Genomic DNA, 18,371 nt, shown 5'->3' on the forward strand with positions numbered 1-18,371 from the left:
TCTCCCTCCACTCTGAATTTTGCATATGAACTTAAATTAGTTTTTACTTCCTTGTTATTGCTTTGCTGTGGTATTTAATGTCAGTAAATTCAATAGTTAAGATTGCAGTAATATTTCTTTTTTGAACTTTTATTTTTCTGAATGCAGAGCTTTAATAAAAATAGCTTTTTATCCCCTTGAAATTCAAGGTCTTGTTGCAAAAAAACAAGGAAGAGAGTCTTAAGCAATAAACTGAACACGAACTAGGCTGGAAAAAAGTTTCATTCTTACATTACAAAGGAGATAATTCCTGCATCCTTTGTGTGCACCTATCACCTTATAACATTAATTCAGTTTATGTAATTTAATTGGGAAGGCATTTAATGTCTCACTTGCCTTGCATTGCTCCTAGATTCATGTTATTTGCCTGCTCATACAATCTATTCAGTCTGAAATTTATCCAACTGAGGTCAGCAGAATAAGATTTATTATATGATTTATTTACATACCTAAAAAGGTCATAAACTGGATGCTACCAAATAAAGAATGCCAAAACTAAATGACATTGATCTGCAAATATTTTCTCCTCTGTATAAACTTAAATAATTACTGTACCATAATGATTCTGTCTCCCCTTCTCAATCTTCCATCAGAAAGGGCAGGATCATTCAAGATTTCATCAACGTACAGGCAGGTGTCCATTTTGTTAAGAACTACAGAGAATCCATAACCGTTGTTCTCTGACTTTGTCAAAGTCACAAAGATCTCCATTTCCTGTTAAAACAAGCAGAAGGTATGTCTGATGTAGGCTTTTCTGTTCCTTCATTAACATCTTCCATTATTTTTATATGCAGGAAGGAATCAGATCCTCAGAAGGTACAACAAGGGTATGCAGAAGGTGTTCTGCCATATCCCAGGATCCTGGAGGTTCGTGTGGATTGATTAATAGGGCCTAATAAGGCAGAGAATGCCACCAGGACATGGGATTTGGTCATTTGGAATGTGTAAAGAAAGGCTTGGAGTCCTCTGAGCTGACAAGCATTGCAATAGCAGGGTGCAAAGATTACTGTTGTTACTGCTATTGCAACAAGAAAATGCCTGGAGCTAAATTTTGTCCATGGTGCTCTCAAATTAGTAGGAATTCAGAGCTCATTAGTGTCAGTAGGAATGCAAGATGTTCAGCATTTGGCAGGACTGAGCCTTATATTTTGAGTAGTAATTAGCACAAGGCTCATAGTTTCTTATCAGGACATTACAGCAATATCACTGTAACAAAGTGATTTTCTGCATGGGCTTGAAACATGGCAGAAAAAACCCAAGTTGCTGACTCCAATTAATTTTAGAAGCTACTAGAGAGCTTTTAGGCCTTCGTACACTGAGAATAATACTGCAGAATTTTGGAAAGTTAGAGAAATATTTTTTCTTTGTCAAGAAAAAATAAATAGCCTTAAGGAAAATGGTTAAGAATTCTGGAGAGCTGGGCATAGCAGAAGGTCTGCTTTATTTGAAGATTGTGGATATTCAGGAAAGTTTAAAAAAAAAAAAGTCATGTGGAAATAGCATAGAAAATTAGTTTAAATGAGTGTTTGAGAATGTAACATTCTTAAAATTGTTTCTTTTCCCTTGTATTCTACCTGTTAGTAATTTGGTGCCTATCACATACCTGAGTGCAGTGTTCATTTTCTTCCTTCTCTTCCTCTGGTTCCTCCAAGTCCTCCCATTCGTTGTCACTGTCATGTGTCTCTCTAGCAAGCAGGGGTGATGATGAGGGACCACAAACACGTGGTTGTGGGGTTGCAGTGGTTGCAGAGACTGTCTCGGAGCTTCCTCCTCGTGACATTGAGCTGACAGTGAGATACTCTTCATCAATAGGGGTTAGAGAGAGAGTTTCAGGCATACATTTTGTGTTTGATAGGTCATCATGACTCTTATTAAATACACGGCTGGAAAAGAAAAAGATTGCAGTGCTGGGGTTTTCCTCCATATGCTTTATTAGATGGCCACTGAAAAGTCTACTGCTTAGGCATTACCTTATTTTCATTTTAACTGAATTACTAGTTATGATATTGAATTGCTGTCTGAATCCTCCAATGGTAGTATATAAAAAAAACCGTAATCAATATTTTGCAAAGCTACTTGAAAGATTAAAAAGCTTTCATTATTTACCTTTGCAAAATCTTGCACTCTTTTAATTTTTAAAGGAATTAGTTAGTACTTTGGTTGGTTCTCAAAACCAATAACTGGACAATGCCCAGACCATTAATTATTTCATCTTCCATAAACAAATTAATTAACTTTTCTGGTAAGTGGTATTCACATTAAAATACCACTACAATTTTTATATTAGCATTTGTCTTGAAAAAGGAATGCCAGCCACACTTCTGGCATCTACAGGTCTTTCCTTGGTAACTGGGCACAGACCACAAACATGAAATATAAAGTGGTTCCTGTTTCTTCATGAAAAATAGAAGTCCTTACTCCTTTTTGTAAGCTTGCCTTTATTCTAATGCTTGCCTTGAAGCATATGAGTTGTCCAAAAGATATTAATTGACTTACTAAATTAATTGAATTCAAATTATTATTGAATCTATTCCACTATATTGCAGACAAAGTATTCAGCACTTCTGATGTTCAAATCCAAACTGTAATCATACATGCTGCATTTAATAGTTTTGGCTATTGCTCTTAATGAACCAACTGTGACATTGTCTCCCAAAAATTTACCATTAAAGCTTGTAAAAATGCTGGAAACACTTTTTTTTTTTTTAAAGTATGTTTTGTTCATATCAATCCTTACTGAAATACTGCTAAACTGCATTCATCTTAAAAACACTTAAAATGGCATGTTCATATCTAAGTCAGCCAGGATCTTTTGCTCTTTGATAGAAGTGAGCTGTCCATCATCTCCGAAGCAAATATAGACAACTAAAATGAAAACAAATTGCACATCCTGTATGAAATCACAGATCTCCATAAAATTCATATCAGAAAATTTATACATTTGCATGAAATGTTTTGAGCAATCGGAAGAAATTTCTTCATTAATCAAAAGGAAGTCCTTTATTAATGCCTATTTCCTTCTGGGGATATTTTATGGTTTTAGCTGGAAGGATTTAAATTGAGATTATGTTTAAGATACTGTTTAAAATGCATGCCATCTTAAACTTCTCTGGCTGCTTCTTAAAAACACAAAAGCTTATACTAAATGATACTGAAAATGTATCAAACAAAAACATTCATTTCAGAACTTCCTTCTTGGGAAGAATCCAAAACTTTTCTTGGAATTGATATTTTCCCACAATAAACATAGTTTTGTTGAATCTGTATTATCTCTTGGCAAATATGTTTGCTGCAGACAGATTTCGGCTGGTTTTACTCTCAGAAGTAAAGAAGCAGATAATTAAGTGGGAGCTTTATTCATGAATCGAGTGCAGCTTCTCCACTCAACAAAGAGAAGCTAAAATTATGAATTGCCATTATGATCCCACTTGACTTGCAGTGTCAGGTAGTGCTGTCACTTCCCAGAGACTGGAATGTGTGTCTGGGGCTGTGCTTGATGAGTGTCAAAAGTAAAAAAAATTATTTCAAGTGACTGTGTGGAGAAATAGAAATTAGTTTCCCAGTAAAATTACTAAAGCTGCAAGTTAAAGGCTGCTAGGAGACTTTTAATTTGTCTTTGAATCAATTTTTTCTGTTCTGATAATTTATCATTTTTTGCTCTGGGAAAGATGATGAAAATGGAGTGGATTGTCTTCTGTGTGACAGTGTCTGATATATCCAAAAGAGTGTAAAAGGAGACCGAGTCCATTTGCATTATACTTTATTGTATAATTCCTCTGGCTCAGCGGTTCTCTTGGCTTCTAAAGACCAGAAAACAGAAAATAACTTTTTTTTTCCTCCTTGATCACAGTTTGTCTTCTGAGTTTTTTTTTATTTCCTACGAAAAAGTTTGAAATTAAAAGATCACACAATAAGAAAATTTATGGTGCCTATTTAAGTTAACTCTGAAACAAATTGGAAGTAAAAGATCATACAATCAAGAAAAAAGTATGTTTCCTGTTTAGTTGAACAAGACTCTTCCCACTGATTTCAAATGGCAACCAGCTTCAGCTGAACAGCATAAATGATTACAGTGGTGCAGAACTCTTACAAGTACCTTGCAATGCAGACATATGCAAAATTCTAATAAGATGAGAGTAAATAGGGAAAGCAGATTAGGTGAGTCAGAATAAGATGATAAAATAAAATCTTCACTAATTAGGAGTGATTAGAAGCAGAGAGCCCTGTACTTAAACCTAAGTGATTCACTTTCAAAATTCTACGAGTCAAAGGAAGGCTGCAGAACAGATTTCAGTATTCCCTACCTTTTGGCCTGTCCTAATTCACATGGTGAGTAGCAGTTCTGCTTCACTTCTTCCTCTAGGGAGTGGAAGACTTCAGAAGTGGAAGCTTCTTGATGAATCTTCCAAAGATGCTTATAGAAACTCTCTCTGGAAGTTGGGAGTTTCTGTATGGGTTTCTCTTGAAACTCAGCTTCCTGCTCTTCATAAGCTGAGCTGTCATCCTCAGGAGGCTCACTGAAATCTTCTCCCACTGGAGAATCGAGACAGTCTTCGAGGTCTGGAGAGCTGCTACTTCCCTCACTGGTAGATTGATCCATACTGTTTCCTGCCTCTGTGCTGCCTGGCGTTTCTGCCACAAAGTCCTTAATTGGAGATGGTGCTGGAGTCTATGAAAATAACAGAAAGGTTAGTGGAACTCCTTTTTAATCTCCTATCTTTGCTCCTTCAAGAGAAAAATATTTTGAAAAATCAGTATTAATAAGCTTCTGAATGGGAAAATATCAAATGGTAGCTGGAAGAGAGGAGAAAAAATAGGAGGTACTCTCTCACCAAATAACTCCTTTTTCTTTATGCTTATTTTTCATGTTCTACAAGAGTTCCAGTCAAAACTACTATGCCAGATCACTTTTCCCAATGAATTATTTCCTAGAGGTTCTTTTTTATTATTTCTGTTCATATCATGCCTCAATTTTGTGTCTATGTTCTCTTCATTCCATAGAAGTAATTTCCAGACTTGACTCCCATGCCACTGACCATTGAAATCAGCCAAGGGCCCACTGCAGCAGAGCAGCAGGAGTCAGTTTGTTATCTGGAGGTGGTTCTGACTGTCATTTCTGTCTGCCTGTGGGTGGCTATAAATCCTAGTGGGACAGGCACCATGAGTGGGCCATTCGGAATGGAACAAGAGTAGTACAAATGCATATTCATTATAAGAGTACTTGTCATGTGTCCATGAGATGTGTTCAAGAAGCAGCAGTAATACTGCTAAGCACATCTAATGTTTTAGTCTCTGCAGTGTCTACAGTTTGGCTGGGGTTTTTATTGTTTGTTTGTTTTTGGTGGGTTTTTTTTGTTGTTGTTTGTTTTTTCATTTTGATTTTTTTTGTTGGTTTTGTTTGTTTGTTTGTGTTTTGTTTTTCCCCCTGCAGATTCTGCTAACCATTAATAAGAACCTGAAAAACCAGTTGAAACCATTATTTCATTTATTTAACTTCATTAAGACATAGTCTGGATAGGAAAAGTTCTTTATTTTCTTCTCACTTTGGGGAGTTACAGTACCTGCATCTGAGAATATCTGCAATTTCTGGCTGAGGATCTGGTAGAGCATTTTTAGAAGCACCACTAGAAGAGGTGCTTGGGTATGTGCTGTTTCACTCCAATGACAGTACAGCGACTCAAAAGTTGTTGGACTGGGATAAGTGTTTCACATCTGCCAGATTTGTATTATTTTGGTTGCGAAAGAAATATCAGTTGAACTCTACAGGTTGATTTGAAACCAGGAAGGGAAAGAAATGGAATAGAGGGCCTTGAAAAAAGGGAAGGTTGCCTTGTTCAAGACTGGATAGAACACATAGCAGGGTCTTTCCAGGTTTACAGAAGCAAGTTTCTATCAGAAGCTTTGCCTTACCAGAGCAATCTGCTCTATTTCTGGAAGAACACCTTTTGGTGGTCTGCAAAGTAGCAGTGTAACTTCTCGAGGAGCTCCTCTCAACAAATGCAGGACATCCTAAACAGAAAGGAGGAATATTTTATTTCTGATGGAACACAGTCTGTCATACATGTCATTTTACCAACTGAGATAGAGAAAATTTTTATTGTGAATGCTACATTTCTCATGTTTGTGCCTCTCAGCAGTGTCTGAGGGCCAATAGTCACCACTGAAGGATTGTCATATAAGTGGACCATAGTTTATATGTGAACATGTATCTAAAGTAAAGTCAGTTCTGTTTAGAAACTTCTGTTTCACCAACAGAAACATAGGTTTAGGTTAATTAATTTTATTTTCTTGAAGAAAACAGAATTTTCAGGCAAATTCATTCAAACCACATGTGGCAGTAACACATCCTTGGTCAATTATTTCAGCATAGCTCCCCAAACTGCCATATTCCAATGAAAAAAATAAATCCACATGTAGGCCATTACCATTTACTTTCTTCATTGAGTATAGAATTTCTCATTCCAGGTTAAAAACTTACACAGGACTTACTACTCTTGGTAGAAATTTGAATCTGGGGCATTATATTTAGCATGACATTACAAAGCACAAATGACCACAGGGGGAAAATTGTTCCAAAATTGTTCATGCATAACAGCAACAAAGATTCCAACTAATTAACAACTGGTGTGCATCTAACAATAGAACTCATACATTAGTGGTAGAAACTTATAAATTAAATAGCAGAAGAGATTCTCTGTCAGAATTAATTTAGAAAGGAAATTCTACATAGGCGTTCTAGAGCAGAATCCTACATAGAAATCAGATTATTTATATGCAAGTTCTGCCTCCCTCTGGTGATAATTAAGTTTAAATGCACTGTCTTTATTAATCTGTTACCCATATGGAACCCCAGTAATAATACTTCCTGCTACCTGATACAGGAGCCCATGGAGAGGTTTCCCATTCACAGCTAAAATGACGTCTCCAACTTCAATTTCTCCATTCTCTTCAGCTGGCTGCCCTGGAAACAGTCTTTTGATCCTAACAATAGCTCCTCCAAGGTGTTCACAAGCATCTCCTTCCATCTGCAGAACACTAAATCCAAGGCCTCCAGAATTCTTGGTTAATTTCACTTCAAATGTATTGTCTGCTCAAAGCAGAGATTGGAAAAAAAGTGGGAACCATGACACATGTACCTCCTAAGGAGCTGATATAAAGTATACTCTCAAAAGACCTTTTCCCTATGTGCTGCAGAGGTAGATCTGCTGATAGTAATGTCAAAAGAAGGGTTAGGTGCTCCTTTATCTTACATAAGTCTGAAATCTCACAAGCAGAATAGGGAAAACTGGTACAAGCCCATAAAGGAAAAAGCTTTTGTACCAACATAAAGAGATTCACATGCTATCTTTTTCTGACATTCTTCTGTAAGTGTTGCAGAGATTTGACTATTCTGCATCTTCCTGGTGTTAGTTTAGATCCTGCACTAACTGGCATAAGCTAGAATTGGAGCTCCTGCTCTTTCCAGTCAAGAATGAGAGATCAGGCCTCTCCCAAACACCATGCTTGTAGCTGAATTCCAGTGTAGAGGAGTAACTGCCCCGTGGAAAAGTATGGTTCAGACTCAGTGTTTATGAGGCAACCTTCAGTAAAAGATACAGCATTTATTTATTGGCTAAATTCTGTGTAAGTAATCTCTAAATCTTCTGCTTTTAAGAAATTAAGTGATGGCAGTCTCCAGTTCACTCCAGCTTCATCACTGTCACAGCATCAGCAGTTGTGCTGGTGAGGCTCTCTCTGGGTAACAGCCTGGCCACATCCACAGAGCTGCTTCCTGCCCGAGAGTGCTGTGGAGTACAGACAGGAGTGTCCCCTTGCCAACCCAATCTCACAAAGGCTGAGAGATTATACTACAGTATTTATGATCATACTACATATTGAGATCATACTGCAGTATTTATGCCTAGGATAAACTCAGCTATACCTAGCCACTGTAACTCTATGTACATCAGAAATATTTTGTTCAGAATTGATTTTTGATAATGTCATTAATATTGAATATTGTAATTTTATTCAGTAAAGAGTTTTTTCTGTCCAACCTACAGAAATCTCATAGAATTATTTTCATGCATTCCTTTCCTGCACATTGTAGGAAGTCACCCTGAGTTCCTTCTTTATCACTTACCATCTGTCAAAAAGCAGCAGGCCTTGGTGAGGGATGTTGCCACAGAAACAACAGCACACTGGTCCTCCTTTTTGTCATTAGCAGTCAGACATGGCTCTGCCAGTTGGTAGTTTCCCCTTTCTAAAACCAGGTTGGCAATCTAAAACCATGATGAACAGGTGCCAGTTACACAGTAAACAGTGAGCCCTAAGTCTTTCTACTTTTCTGTTTAGAGGGAAGGGGTTGGAGCAGAGCAGGGGCAGTTCTTTAGGCCAAGCTTGGCTGCTGTGCTTCATACTAAGTCCAGTTTAGTCTGCTGGGTATCTTATCGATCTCTGCTGTTGTACAAACCTGGCCAGATTTCTTAAGGTGTTCCACAGCCTGTTTGTGTGTGATGCCACAGAGGCTGATGCCATCTACTTCTAGAAGACGATCACCTGAGGTAAAAACAACCAACAAACAAAGAACATCAAGTTGCTTTGATGTTCAGGTTCAGAGGGTGTAAACCTTGAGGCTGCCCACATTACTTTAGGTCTTCATGCCTACTCAAATTAATATTAATTCATAGGAAAGCAATACTGCTCGCTGTACAGCATTCTATAACTAGCAGCTAAAACATTCCAGGGTATTCTGAAAGTAAATGCAGTGATAGCATCTGGTTATCACAACAACAATAATGTCAGTCACTAGCCTGATGGCAGCTACAGACAGTAACTCTACAATGTTGGTATGAGGCTTCTGGTTTCCCAGTGGGATCCCTACATGTAGTACAGGGACAGGCTGAACAATGATGGACTGTATATTACATTTCACAGTTGTAAGACCTCCAGTCCCAAATATGTTTCATTGTCCACACTAACACTAAGTTCTACAGCCCAGAGTTTTATTGCCAGACATGTTACCTATCTTTATTTGTCCGTCCTTATCTGCTGGCCCCCCGGGAATAATTGACTTCACATATATCCCACCGTGACGCACACTGGTGTTAATTCCACCCTGCAAAATATGCCCACAGATTAGAGTCTTCATATATTCTCCCTGTGGTAAAAATCAAAGCAACTTACACATGCATTACAAAGTAACTGCTCCAGAAATTACTTTTTTCTTTAAATGTTGGAAAAAATGGAAAGAGGATATTACTCCCAAACCCCATCTAGTTAGAATACACCTCCATATGCAGTAATCTTACTTTATTTTCTCAGGAAAATGCAATGTATTTCTGTGTGACTATATAAAAGTATTTACTAAATGTTCATAAATTTTTCCCTATGCTCACATAAGATGATCTTGCATCTTTCAATTATTCTCTAGCCCAGCTTCTAAGCTGTGCAATATCCATTCTGCAATTATCAATCTTTCAGACAATATATAAAGCATGGACCTGAAGTTGGGCACTCCAAGAAATTCCATATTAAACTAAAAATCATGTTCTGTCCATCTACATCCCTGGCCAAATTTAGATGAAGAAAATATCCCTTAATTTCTTCAGCAGGCAATGAAATGGCTGTTGCTTCCCATTCCATTTCAGCAACAACCATAAAGACATCTCAGCCTGGAGGGGTAAATTCAACTTAAATAACTAGGACAAGGAGTTATTACTCAAATGTGGCAGACAGTTTTCACTGCTGCCTTCTCTAGTTCTCCCTGACCAAACTCCACTTTCAGTGGTAGATCTTGTTCTCAAATTGAGTAAGGACAAAAAGGGCTTGTACTGCCACATGCTTTGTGCCAGGACACCTCTTTCACAGATTGTGTGGGTAAGAACCAGGGAATGAGCAGAGGCAGTACTTCATGCATGCTATGTCAATCAATTCAACACTTTGGTTTAAAGTGTGCCATGCTAACAGTTTCTGTTATCAGCCTATCTTCTGTCTTTGTTCTCAGTCATGTAACAATTTGACAGATACAATGTAAGATTAACAGTAACACTTGCAGTCACGCTGATTCCAAAAGTCCCATCTTCTTTAACAAGATCCACCGTGTAGATTTCCTTTGAGTTGGTTTCTGATGGAGATGGTAAGTGGGAAGAATCAGCTGCCTGTCTCAAAAATAAAAACTTTAATGAGATTACAGCATCCCAGTTTAAAAAGAAAGGGGTGAAAAGGAAGTTAAAAATAAAAGAAGAGAGAATTTCCAGAAGACGTAAAGGGTTTGATCCTGCTGTCACTGTAAACTTGGAGTGATACCATTTATATCCCTGATATTATTTGAAGCTTATGCTAATGCTGCTCAAAATGCAATCTGTTTAATGCACATAACCTGAGTTTATATAGGGAGGATGTCTAAAAGTAGGAAATTAGACACTAAATGTTCTGTGACTGGTTTGAAAACGTAAAAGATTGCAAGAAAATATTCAAAATTTAGTCCCTCCACTGGAAAAGGAAGGAGAATTTTAAAAACATTTTTTAGAACACTTTCCCCATTTATTCACATATTCCAGACATGTCTATCATTTTGACGTTTCCAATGTAATTTATTCCAAGGTTTCCTTTCCTTCACAGTTACTTTCCCTTCTACATGTAGCTGGTATGTTGTTAGATGCGGTGTGCTGGGTGTAACATTACTGAGCAACATCAAAATCTCACTTACCTCTACATCCAGGCTCTCAGCTGAAGGAACTGGAATTCTAGGGCCCAATTTTGGTGCTAAATTCCAGGAAAGAGTTTTCTCAAGTTCATCTATATTTGTGTCCTGTTCTTTGGGGAGAGCTGTATGACAATCCTGAATCTTTTTTCTCCCACTGCCTACACAAGAGATCTCAGATCCACTAGTGCTGTTTCCTCTTGATAGATTCTTTTCTTCATTTAATCCTTCTTCATACATGTCTGTAAAGCCATATCAAAATGAGGCACTGTTGAATGCAAATAGCAAATAAACTTAAAGAAAAATGTTGTTATAACCCAGCACAAGAGGACAAAGTAACTTCCTATTTCAACTGATTGTGACTTCAGATCTATAAAATGAGTTAGTACTGTGAAATGGAGCACTGCTGTTATAAGTGTTCAGAAATGTGTTTGCTTCATTACTGCAGAGGACTATGACTCTGTCAAAGCAAGAAATGCCAAAATTCCTTTAATGTTCAGCAATGCAGCCCATAATAGATTTCTTTCACACTGATGTAGCAGAGACATCACATGATACCTACTAGAAGTTGACTATTTTAGCATATAGTTGTTCTAACTGGCAGTCAGTAGCAGGAATGTAGTACTACATCCCAGTGCCTAATAAATATGAGTGTCCTGAGTTAACTATTAGCATCCCATAGCCAGCAGAGACATTTGCCTTTATACCTTTGGGTTGAGAGATGATGAGCTCTACTTCATCAGGAGAGTTCTGTATGATTTTAACTGCAGTATTAAATGAAACACCCTCAAGGCTAATATTATTCACAGAGATGAGTCGTCCTCCTTAAAAAAAAAAAAAAAGATAAAAATAAGACAAAGCACATATAAATAAGGAAATAAATCCAGAGCAGCTAACTTTAAACTATGCAAGTATTTTAATTCTAATTAAAAACTAAGGAAAATGACCTGGTTTGATATTTCCAGCTCTGTCTGCAGGTCCCCCAGGGATAACTGAAGCGATAAAGATACCAAGGTCTAATTTTCCTACGTTTTCTCCTCCAATAATTACAAAACCTGCAAAAACGAGATAGCATGAGAATGCAAACGCTGGCAGTATTAGAAAAGATGAACCTTAGGAGCACAAAAGGCCCTTACTTCAATGGCATAAGTTTTACACATGATCTGAAGGATGGGGAGCTTTGATTTACATGGCATCAAGGTCTTGAGTTGGGAGAGCTTTAAACTTAAATTATAATTAAAGTGTGCTGGTGACTTTTGTCACTGTTTAGATATAATTTCCCAAAAACAATGCTTTCCTGGCTTGCTACTTTTAAAGAATCTGACCATGTTCTTGAAACAGTCATGAACTAGGTGGACCTGCAGCATTTAACACCTGCAGGAGGGAAATGGTGTAAAAGCTCATTAGATAGATTTGAACATCATTCTACATCATGCAACCAGGAAACCTGAGGTGGGCCATGTCAACTTCTAATGTAAGAGATCTAAGAAGATTAAATCTCTTGTTAAGTAGTTCAGTTTTACTATCCTAACTCTGACTATTGCAGAATATATCCTTCTCACTGGTATAATAGTTGGGTTTGGGATTAGGATATTACACACAGACCTGCACCATTTATAAATTTGATTTTTAATTGTATTAATGGTCACCTGTGAAACCCGATGGTCCTCTTAACTCATCCGCAAGAGCCGGATACAGTGTGATTAAGGTATTAGATAACAAAAATATCCAAATAACAATCCAAGAGTTAAGAAACATTCATGTTAAGTTTGTCTAAACATTTTTCACCCCCACAGACACTACCTGTAAGGTCTAAGATAAATAAAATCAGTACACATGTATTTCAGATGCAAAATTAAAATCATGTTCATTTCATTCTACTCTTAGCATTTGATTCCCTTGGTCTCTGTGGCCTTAGTTAATCCTCTGAAAATATAATGGTCTTGATTTATGTGCTTAGTCCTTTTCAGTCCTGGAAGTTCTGAGTCCTTCATAAAGATTGGTACTCTTACACTGTAAGAAGAATAAATGGAGTGAAAGGTTTACAGTCTTGCCCAGCCTGAGTCAGCATGTGTCACTGTTAGCACCAGGATCTGATAGTCCCAGTAACAAACATAACATTTATGTTCCTTACTTACCAAATCCATTCTTAGGGTCACGTTTTAGGCTGACACAAATGATTTCTCTTTCTAGACCACTTAGTAAAACTTCCTTTTGGGTGGCTGGTGATCCAGGTGCTGCAGAAATAAAACAGCTAGAATAGATGTAGATTAATGCAGGGACACAGTATATTCCTGTATTATGCAAAACTGGAGCTTCAAAGATATATTTTTTCCTTGATTTCAACATTACTGTTACAGTTGAATCAATATAATTCTGGATGGAAGCTCAAACAAGTGTTCAGAAGTTTTCATTCTTTAGAAAAACTTATGTACAGAGCTATGCAAGCTCTCCTACAATGTTCCTTTCTGGAAGACTATATATTTTTTTGCAATGTTTTTATTAAGATTAGAATATTTAAAGAGTCAGGCGTGTAGTGCCCGTTGAACCTGAGGATGATCTGGACACAAAATCTCCTATGGGCTCTAGCCTTGGTCCCTGTGGGCCCTTTTGGCTCTGAAGGTGCAGTCCAACCAACACTGATTGCAACGATGACCTCTGTAGTGTTAACAGTACTTAACATTGTGCAACTGCCACAGTGTGCTTAAAGTACTGTTCTAATTTTAAAATGGCCTAACCAAATAAGCATAGCTTCATATTCCATAGATTGGCTCCCCATGTGCATGCAGTCTGGCTTCTGATAGAAAATTAGATATCCAGTCCTTATTCCAGGAAGTGTCATGCAAGTGCAAGAACAGAGGAAAGACCTGGAGCCTATGCTGTCTCATGCATTACTTACTGAGTTGTAGATCTCAGTTGCAAACCAAACAATGACCTCTGAGCACAGGGATATTGTCCTGTGCAAGAGTCTCTGGGTGTACTGAACTACATCTCTGTAGAGCATTAGGCACCATTATAGAATCATTTTATTACAAAGTCCCTTACCATTGAACCTGATGGAAAGTGGGAGTTAAGGGGAAGAAAACAGTTTGTCTTGCTAAACTCTGGATTAATTTCCAGGACTAGAAGTACAAAAGGATAGTCTTTAATCTGTAAGTTGAATATATGTTGGTCTCCTTCAATTGAAACTATAAATATGGAAGGGTACTGTCTCTCTTTATTATTATTATACTCACCACTGATTGTGTTCTGAGTTGAATGGATAGAGAGGAAGTCGTAACTCCTTTGATTTCCATTCAAATTGATGTGCATTTCTGACTGGGACAGCCCTGATACAGATCTGCACGGCAGGAAAGGAAGACTGTGTTATAATAAAAAATCAGCAGTGGTATTTAGCACTCTTCATTGTCATTAGTCTGTCAGAGCCAAGCTGGGAATGGACAGGTTTATAGCCTTTCAATGAGTAGTCCAATTTCTGGGACATGTTTCATTTTAGGGGAGTAGTTTATCCTTGCCAGCATTTGCTTCCAAAAAACAGCTGCTATTAGACCACTTGTATCATGACTGATTTCCCCCTGTGTTTTGCTCTGAGCTGACTGCAAGCATCAGGAAAACTCAGCATAGCTTCACCATGATTCATTTAGCCCTGCTGTCCATTTAGACAAAACCATGTCTGAAAGTTTTCCTGGTAGTTTATGATCTCTTTGTCTCTATTCTAACTCTTAGTATTCTAAAAGGCACTAGAATTCATCAAAGGCCTTGAGACTGTGCAGTTATAGCAACCACCTACACAGGTGAATGTACCAAAACAAAGAGGGAGAAAGAAGTTCTTGCACTGTTCCCCAAGATTTGCACATTTGGACGTGGAGGAATCAGCTAGGTATTGATCCCTCCATTCCAGCTTCTGCTGGTTTTTCAGTTCACATACTGTAGTTTCCAGAGAAGATACACAGATATTAAAGATTTTACATTTATTCTCCCTCATTTTTATACTTCCCCATAACCCAATTAGTGGTTTCTTCCTGAGTCTGGTACAAATTTAAATGTCACTCTTTTTCAAGTTCTTCTGTTAGTCTATTAACTTCCTGCCTGCATTTGCACTACTGCTGCCACCATGAAGCCCTAGGCCTCTTGGTGTGACCACGATAAGAACTTAAAAAAAAATAGTTTATGTCTAAGTCTTCTTACACATGTTCAGAGAAAAAAGCAAACCTACCTGCCAAGATTGATTTTGTCTCTAGTCCTGTTGTTGGTTTCCACACTGAGGTTATCACAAGATTTGCTCATCATCCCAGCAGAAAGGTTTTCCAGGTTTGCTCCATAGAGCACATTCTCTGAGCGAGACAGTCTCTGAATAAGGGCAAGGTGCTCATGCTGAGCTGCATATGCAGAATTTGATTTGTCTATTTCCACAAATTTACTGTCCTCTGAATAAGAAGCGAGAGAGGCGAAGAAGCAAAGACAAATGCACTGATATTATCACATCTTTTTAAGCTCAAAGGAACTTTAAATAAAATCTTCTGAATATGCCAGAAAAAAAGATTGACATTACAGATACATTTGTTCTTGTATCCTTGAGGATACCTAGGCCTTGGGGTGAATAGGAGTTTTCTTGCATAAAAAGTATATGCTGCATTTAGGTTTAATTTCTATGAATTATACTACAAAGCCACTTTCCACAAAGGCAGATGAAATGTACAACCCTACATAATTTAAACCTGAATATTTCTGTAAAGTGTATTTTGTAAATGATTGGTGTATGAGAAACACCTGTCTTTCAGGTATTATCCAGGCTGGTAGTTTCTTGTCCTTCACAGGCCTTCCACTCCAGTATGTGTATATCTGAGAAGACAGGAGCTCCAGTAACACATGCTCTCCAAAGTTCAGAAGGACACCAAAGAATGGAGTGATTTGCACAAATGAAGTTGAGTGGGGACTTGGTGGCAACACTTGCTATCCAGTTTTCTACCTTTCTGTGAAAACGACTACTTGCTTAATGAGGCCTGAGCTCTGCTGTATACCAATGTGTCCTCTCAAAAGATTTCATGTTTCTGAAACAAGATGGTGTTGAAGGTGAAATTAATTTATTTAGGTTCTCAACGGGTGGGCTGGTGAGGGAACTTGGAGGATGGAAAGACAGCAGGCAGTTGGAGACACATTGGAAAGTAAAACAAAAACTTGGCTTGATACAGGCTAGCATAAACATGAGCTTAAATTCTGCTTGTATCTAACAGCTAAACTCCCGTGTGTTTCCCTAAGAAATGGTAGCCTGAATACAGCTTTCTAGAACGCTACTCTGCAGCATTAAATCCGGGTTCCCTCTTTCCTCAGTGACTTTGATCAGAGGCATTTCTTAAGGCATCAGAAGGTTTAACTGTCCAGAGTATTAGTGCAGCCTGGGAGTTGCCATGGTGATTCCGAAGTAGAGGGTTGCTATCAAGTTTTGAAGTGATGGTGACTTACACATCTGAATAGTGCAGCAGAAGCAAAAGCATGGAGAAAGAGCCTCATAATTTCTTACAGCCTCACTGTGGTGGCAAAGGCAGTATTTTGAACTACTGTCTGTCATTGCCTTACTAAACTTTTTTTTCTGGGACAGCAAACACACACTGAGCCCCAGAACCTGTGGTCACATGGCTCATGTAAGTCTGGCTTGTTTCAGTGATTTGGTGTACTCAGGTTATAATTTTCATAGTTCTCAATAATTTTATTCTGTTATATATGGAATGTAATAATTTTTGTAAGGTAAATTAGTGCAAGCAAATGTGACACAGGAAACTTTAAGATGCACTATTAGCACTCATTTGAAAGCAATAAAGCACAGTCCCACTAAATTATGTTAGAAGCTAGACATGTCAAGTGACAAACAGTGCCTTGAACTGAAATGCCGTCCTAGGGCCTTTTGCCATGGTAACAAATTTGTGCAAGAATTTCAGCTTTCATGAAATAATTTTAGTGGTAAGGAGGCAATATATCAATTATCCTGTTACATGCCATGGTAGTATTTGTTGCCAATACTTTTACAGTTTTACTACAGAAAGGAGTATCCCAGTGGGTAAGGCATGACAATTGATTCTCCTGCAATGGCTCACCAGGTCAAACACTCAGGGGTTTTAAATGATCATGGTTCTGTTCAAGGCAGTGGATGAGCTAGTGAAAACTCATGTTGCTCCACTGAAGTCAAGAGTGATGACTTTTGTCAGCTTATTTCTTATGTGCCTCAGTTTCCCAATAATAATCCCCACCCATCTTTACAGAACATGCTGAGAACTGTGGGTGAGATGTGCTATTTACCTGACCTGGGTTGAGCAGAATCTTGTCTTAGAAACTATGGAAAATCTGAAGCCTGAGGAGGTACTAGTCATATCTTCCACAGGCATGGCAAAATCTAAGATAAGAGCTGCTAGCAGCTGTGTAGTCAAGTGGGTATGACTCATGTGCCTCTGGTTTAGTGGTTTTATCCTCGGACTGAACCACTGGGTTGCATCCCTGTCATATACAAAATGACTAAGTTCATCTCCAGCATATCTGGGCACTATTATAATTTTGTGAGGAACATTTTTCAGGTTACATTTTGGGTAAGTCTGATATATTTCTTCACAATTCTCAGCAGAAGAATTCTCCTGAAGGGAAGGGAAATCCTGCTTATTTCTTTTTTAAATCTGAGTTTAGCTGCATAGTTGTTATCATCAGAGAACCCCTCTTCACCCCCTGCACAAGCCTACTCACATGCCAAATTAGACTACAAATTAGACTCTAACTTTCAGCATAGTAGAAGACATTATTTTCTAACTGAAGCAGAGTGAAACTGAGGTAGCAGGTTCTAATTCTCAGATTTGCTGAACGTACCTTCCCTAAAACACAGTCTTGTCCTATGGCCCCAGTAACAAAAGTGCATTTATACCCCACCTGATGAAGTTTGCCGAAGTTGCCTAGAATTCATCTGTGCATTGAATTTGTGCTGGGCAGAGCAGAGGTCCAGTAGGTATTTACATGTCTTCGCTGTATCAGTAATGAAGGTGTGTTTCTTGCCACTGAAGCTGCTTTCAATCATGAATTTTTTCCTCTGAGGAGGGAAAAAAGCATCAGAACTTGCTTCATAGATCAGTCATTACACTGAAGCACTGACAGTTCATTTATATAATCTTGTTGATTTGTTCAGTTATATTTATGCCTGACTGCATCCCTTTTGGGTTCAGTAAATGCCTGTTGTAAATTCAGCACTTGTAAGCAAGGTGTCTGTTATTGGGATCATAACTCTTCTATGTCAAAAGTCAAGAACCTTAGGACATTGAATGCATTGATAGCAGGTTGCTAAAACTGAAAAATTTGGCCCTTCAGGTGTTAAAATTATTAAACACATTTAATGTGAAAAGGAACATATCTTCAAGGGGAAGAAGGACCATTTTTGGAGAGCAAACAAGCTGGGTAATGTGTGATGCAGTTTGACACCTAGACTGTACAACAGTACACTGATGTACCTCTAATGTCAAAATCCCATTTAGAAAGGGGTGACAATCTTGTCACCAATACTAGTTTGTTAGCAGACATTAATATACTAAGAGAAGAGGATGGGAATAATGAGATCTGAAAAGTGGAAGACATGATCCCATGACCTGATGTAGGCAGAAAAACAGAAGAAAAGAGC

The 18,371-nt window shown here is 38.0% G+C and overlaps 2 protein-coding genes across 2 annotated transcripts in view; one reads left to right on the forward strand and one right to left on the reverse strand.

The window, feature by feature from the left end:
• The window catches only part of MAPK8 (mitogen-activated protein kinase 8), a 190,184-nt gene that overhangs the window by 88,811 nt on the left and 83,002 nt on the right, over nt 1–18,371 (forward strand). The gene's annotated exons all lie outside the window — the stretch shown is intronic.
• Nucleotides 1–18,371, reverse strand: part of FRMPD2 (FERM and PDZ domain containing 2) — a 40,275-nt gene that overhangs the window by 240 nt on the left and 21,664 nt on the right. Inside the window, exons 14-29 of the mRNA XM_069020366.1 lie at nt 17,633–17,789; nt 14,940–15,150; nt 13,960–14,063; nt 12,862–12,960; nt 11,671–11,778; nt 11,431–11,547; nt 10,730–10,965; nt 10,074–10,178; nt 9,043–9,136; nt 8,492–8,577; nt 8,162–8,300; nt 6,912–7,126; nt 5,950–6,048; nt 4,344–4,708; nt 1,643–1,823; nt 595–753 (exon numbers count right to left, since the gene is read on the reverse strand). Coding sequence (XP_068876467.1) covers nt 595–753; nt 1,643–1,823; nt 4,344–4,708; nt 5,950–6,048; nt 6,912–7,126; nt 8,162–8,300; nt 8,492–8,577; nt 9,043–9,136; nt 10,074–10,178; nt 10,730–10,965; nt 11,431–11,547; nt 11,671–11,778; nt 12,862–12,960; nt 13,960–14,063; nt 14,940–15,150; nt 17,633–17,789 — 2,475 coding nt within the window. The remainder of the gene's footprint in view (nt 1–594; nt 754–1,642; nt 1,824–4,343; nt 4,709–5,949; nt 6,049–6,911; nt 7,127–8,161; nt 8,301–8,491; nt 8,578–9,042; nt 9,137–10,073; nt 10,179–10,729; nt 10,966–11,430; nt 11,548–11,670; nt 11,779–12,861; nt 12,961–13,959; nt 14,064–14,939; nt 15,151–17,632; nt 17,790–18,371) is intronic.

Source organism: Aphelocoma coerulescens, chromosome 6 (genome assembly GCF_041296385.1).
Source record: "Aphelocoma coerulescens isolate FSJ_1873_10779 chromosome 6, UR_Acoe_1.0, whole genome shotgun sequence".
NCBI classification, from domain to species: domain Eukaryota; kingdom Metazoa; phylum Chordata; class Aves; order Passeriformes; family Corvidae; genus Aphelocoma; species Aphelocoma coerulescens.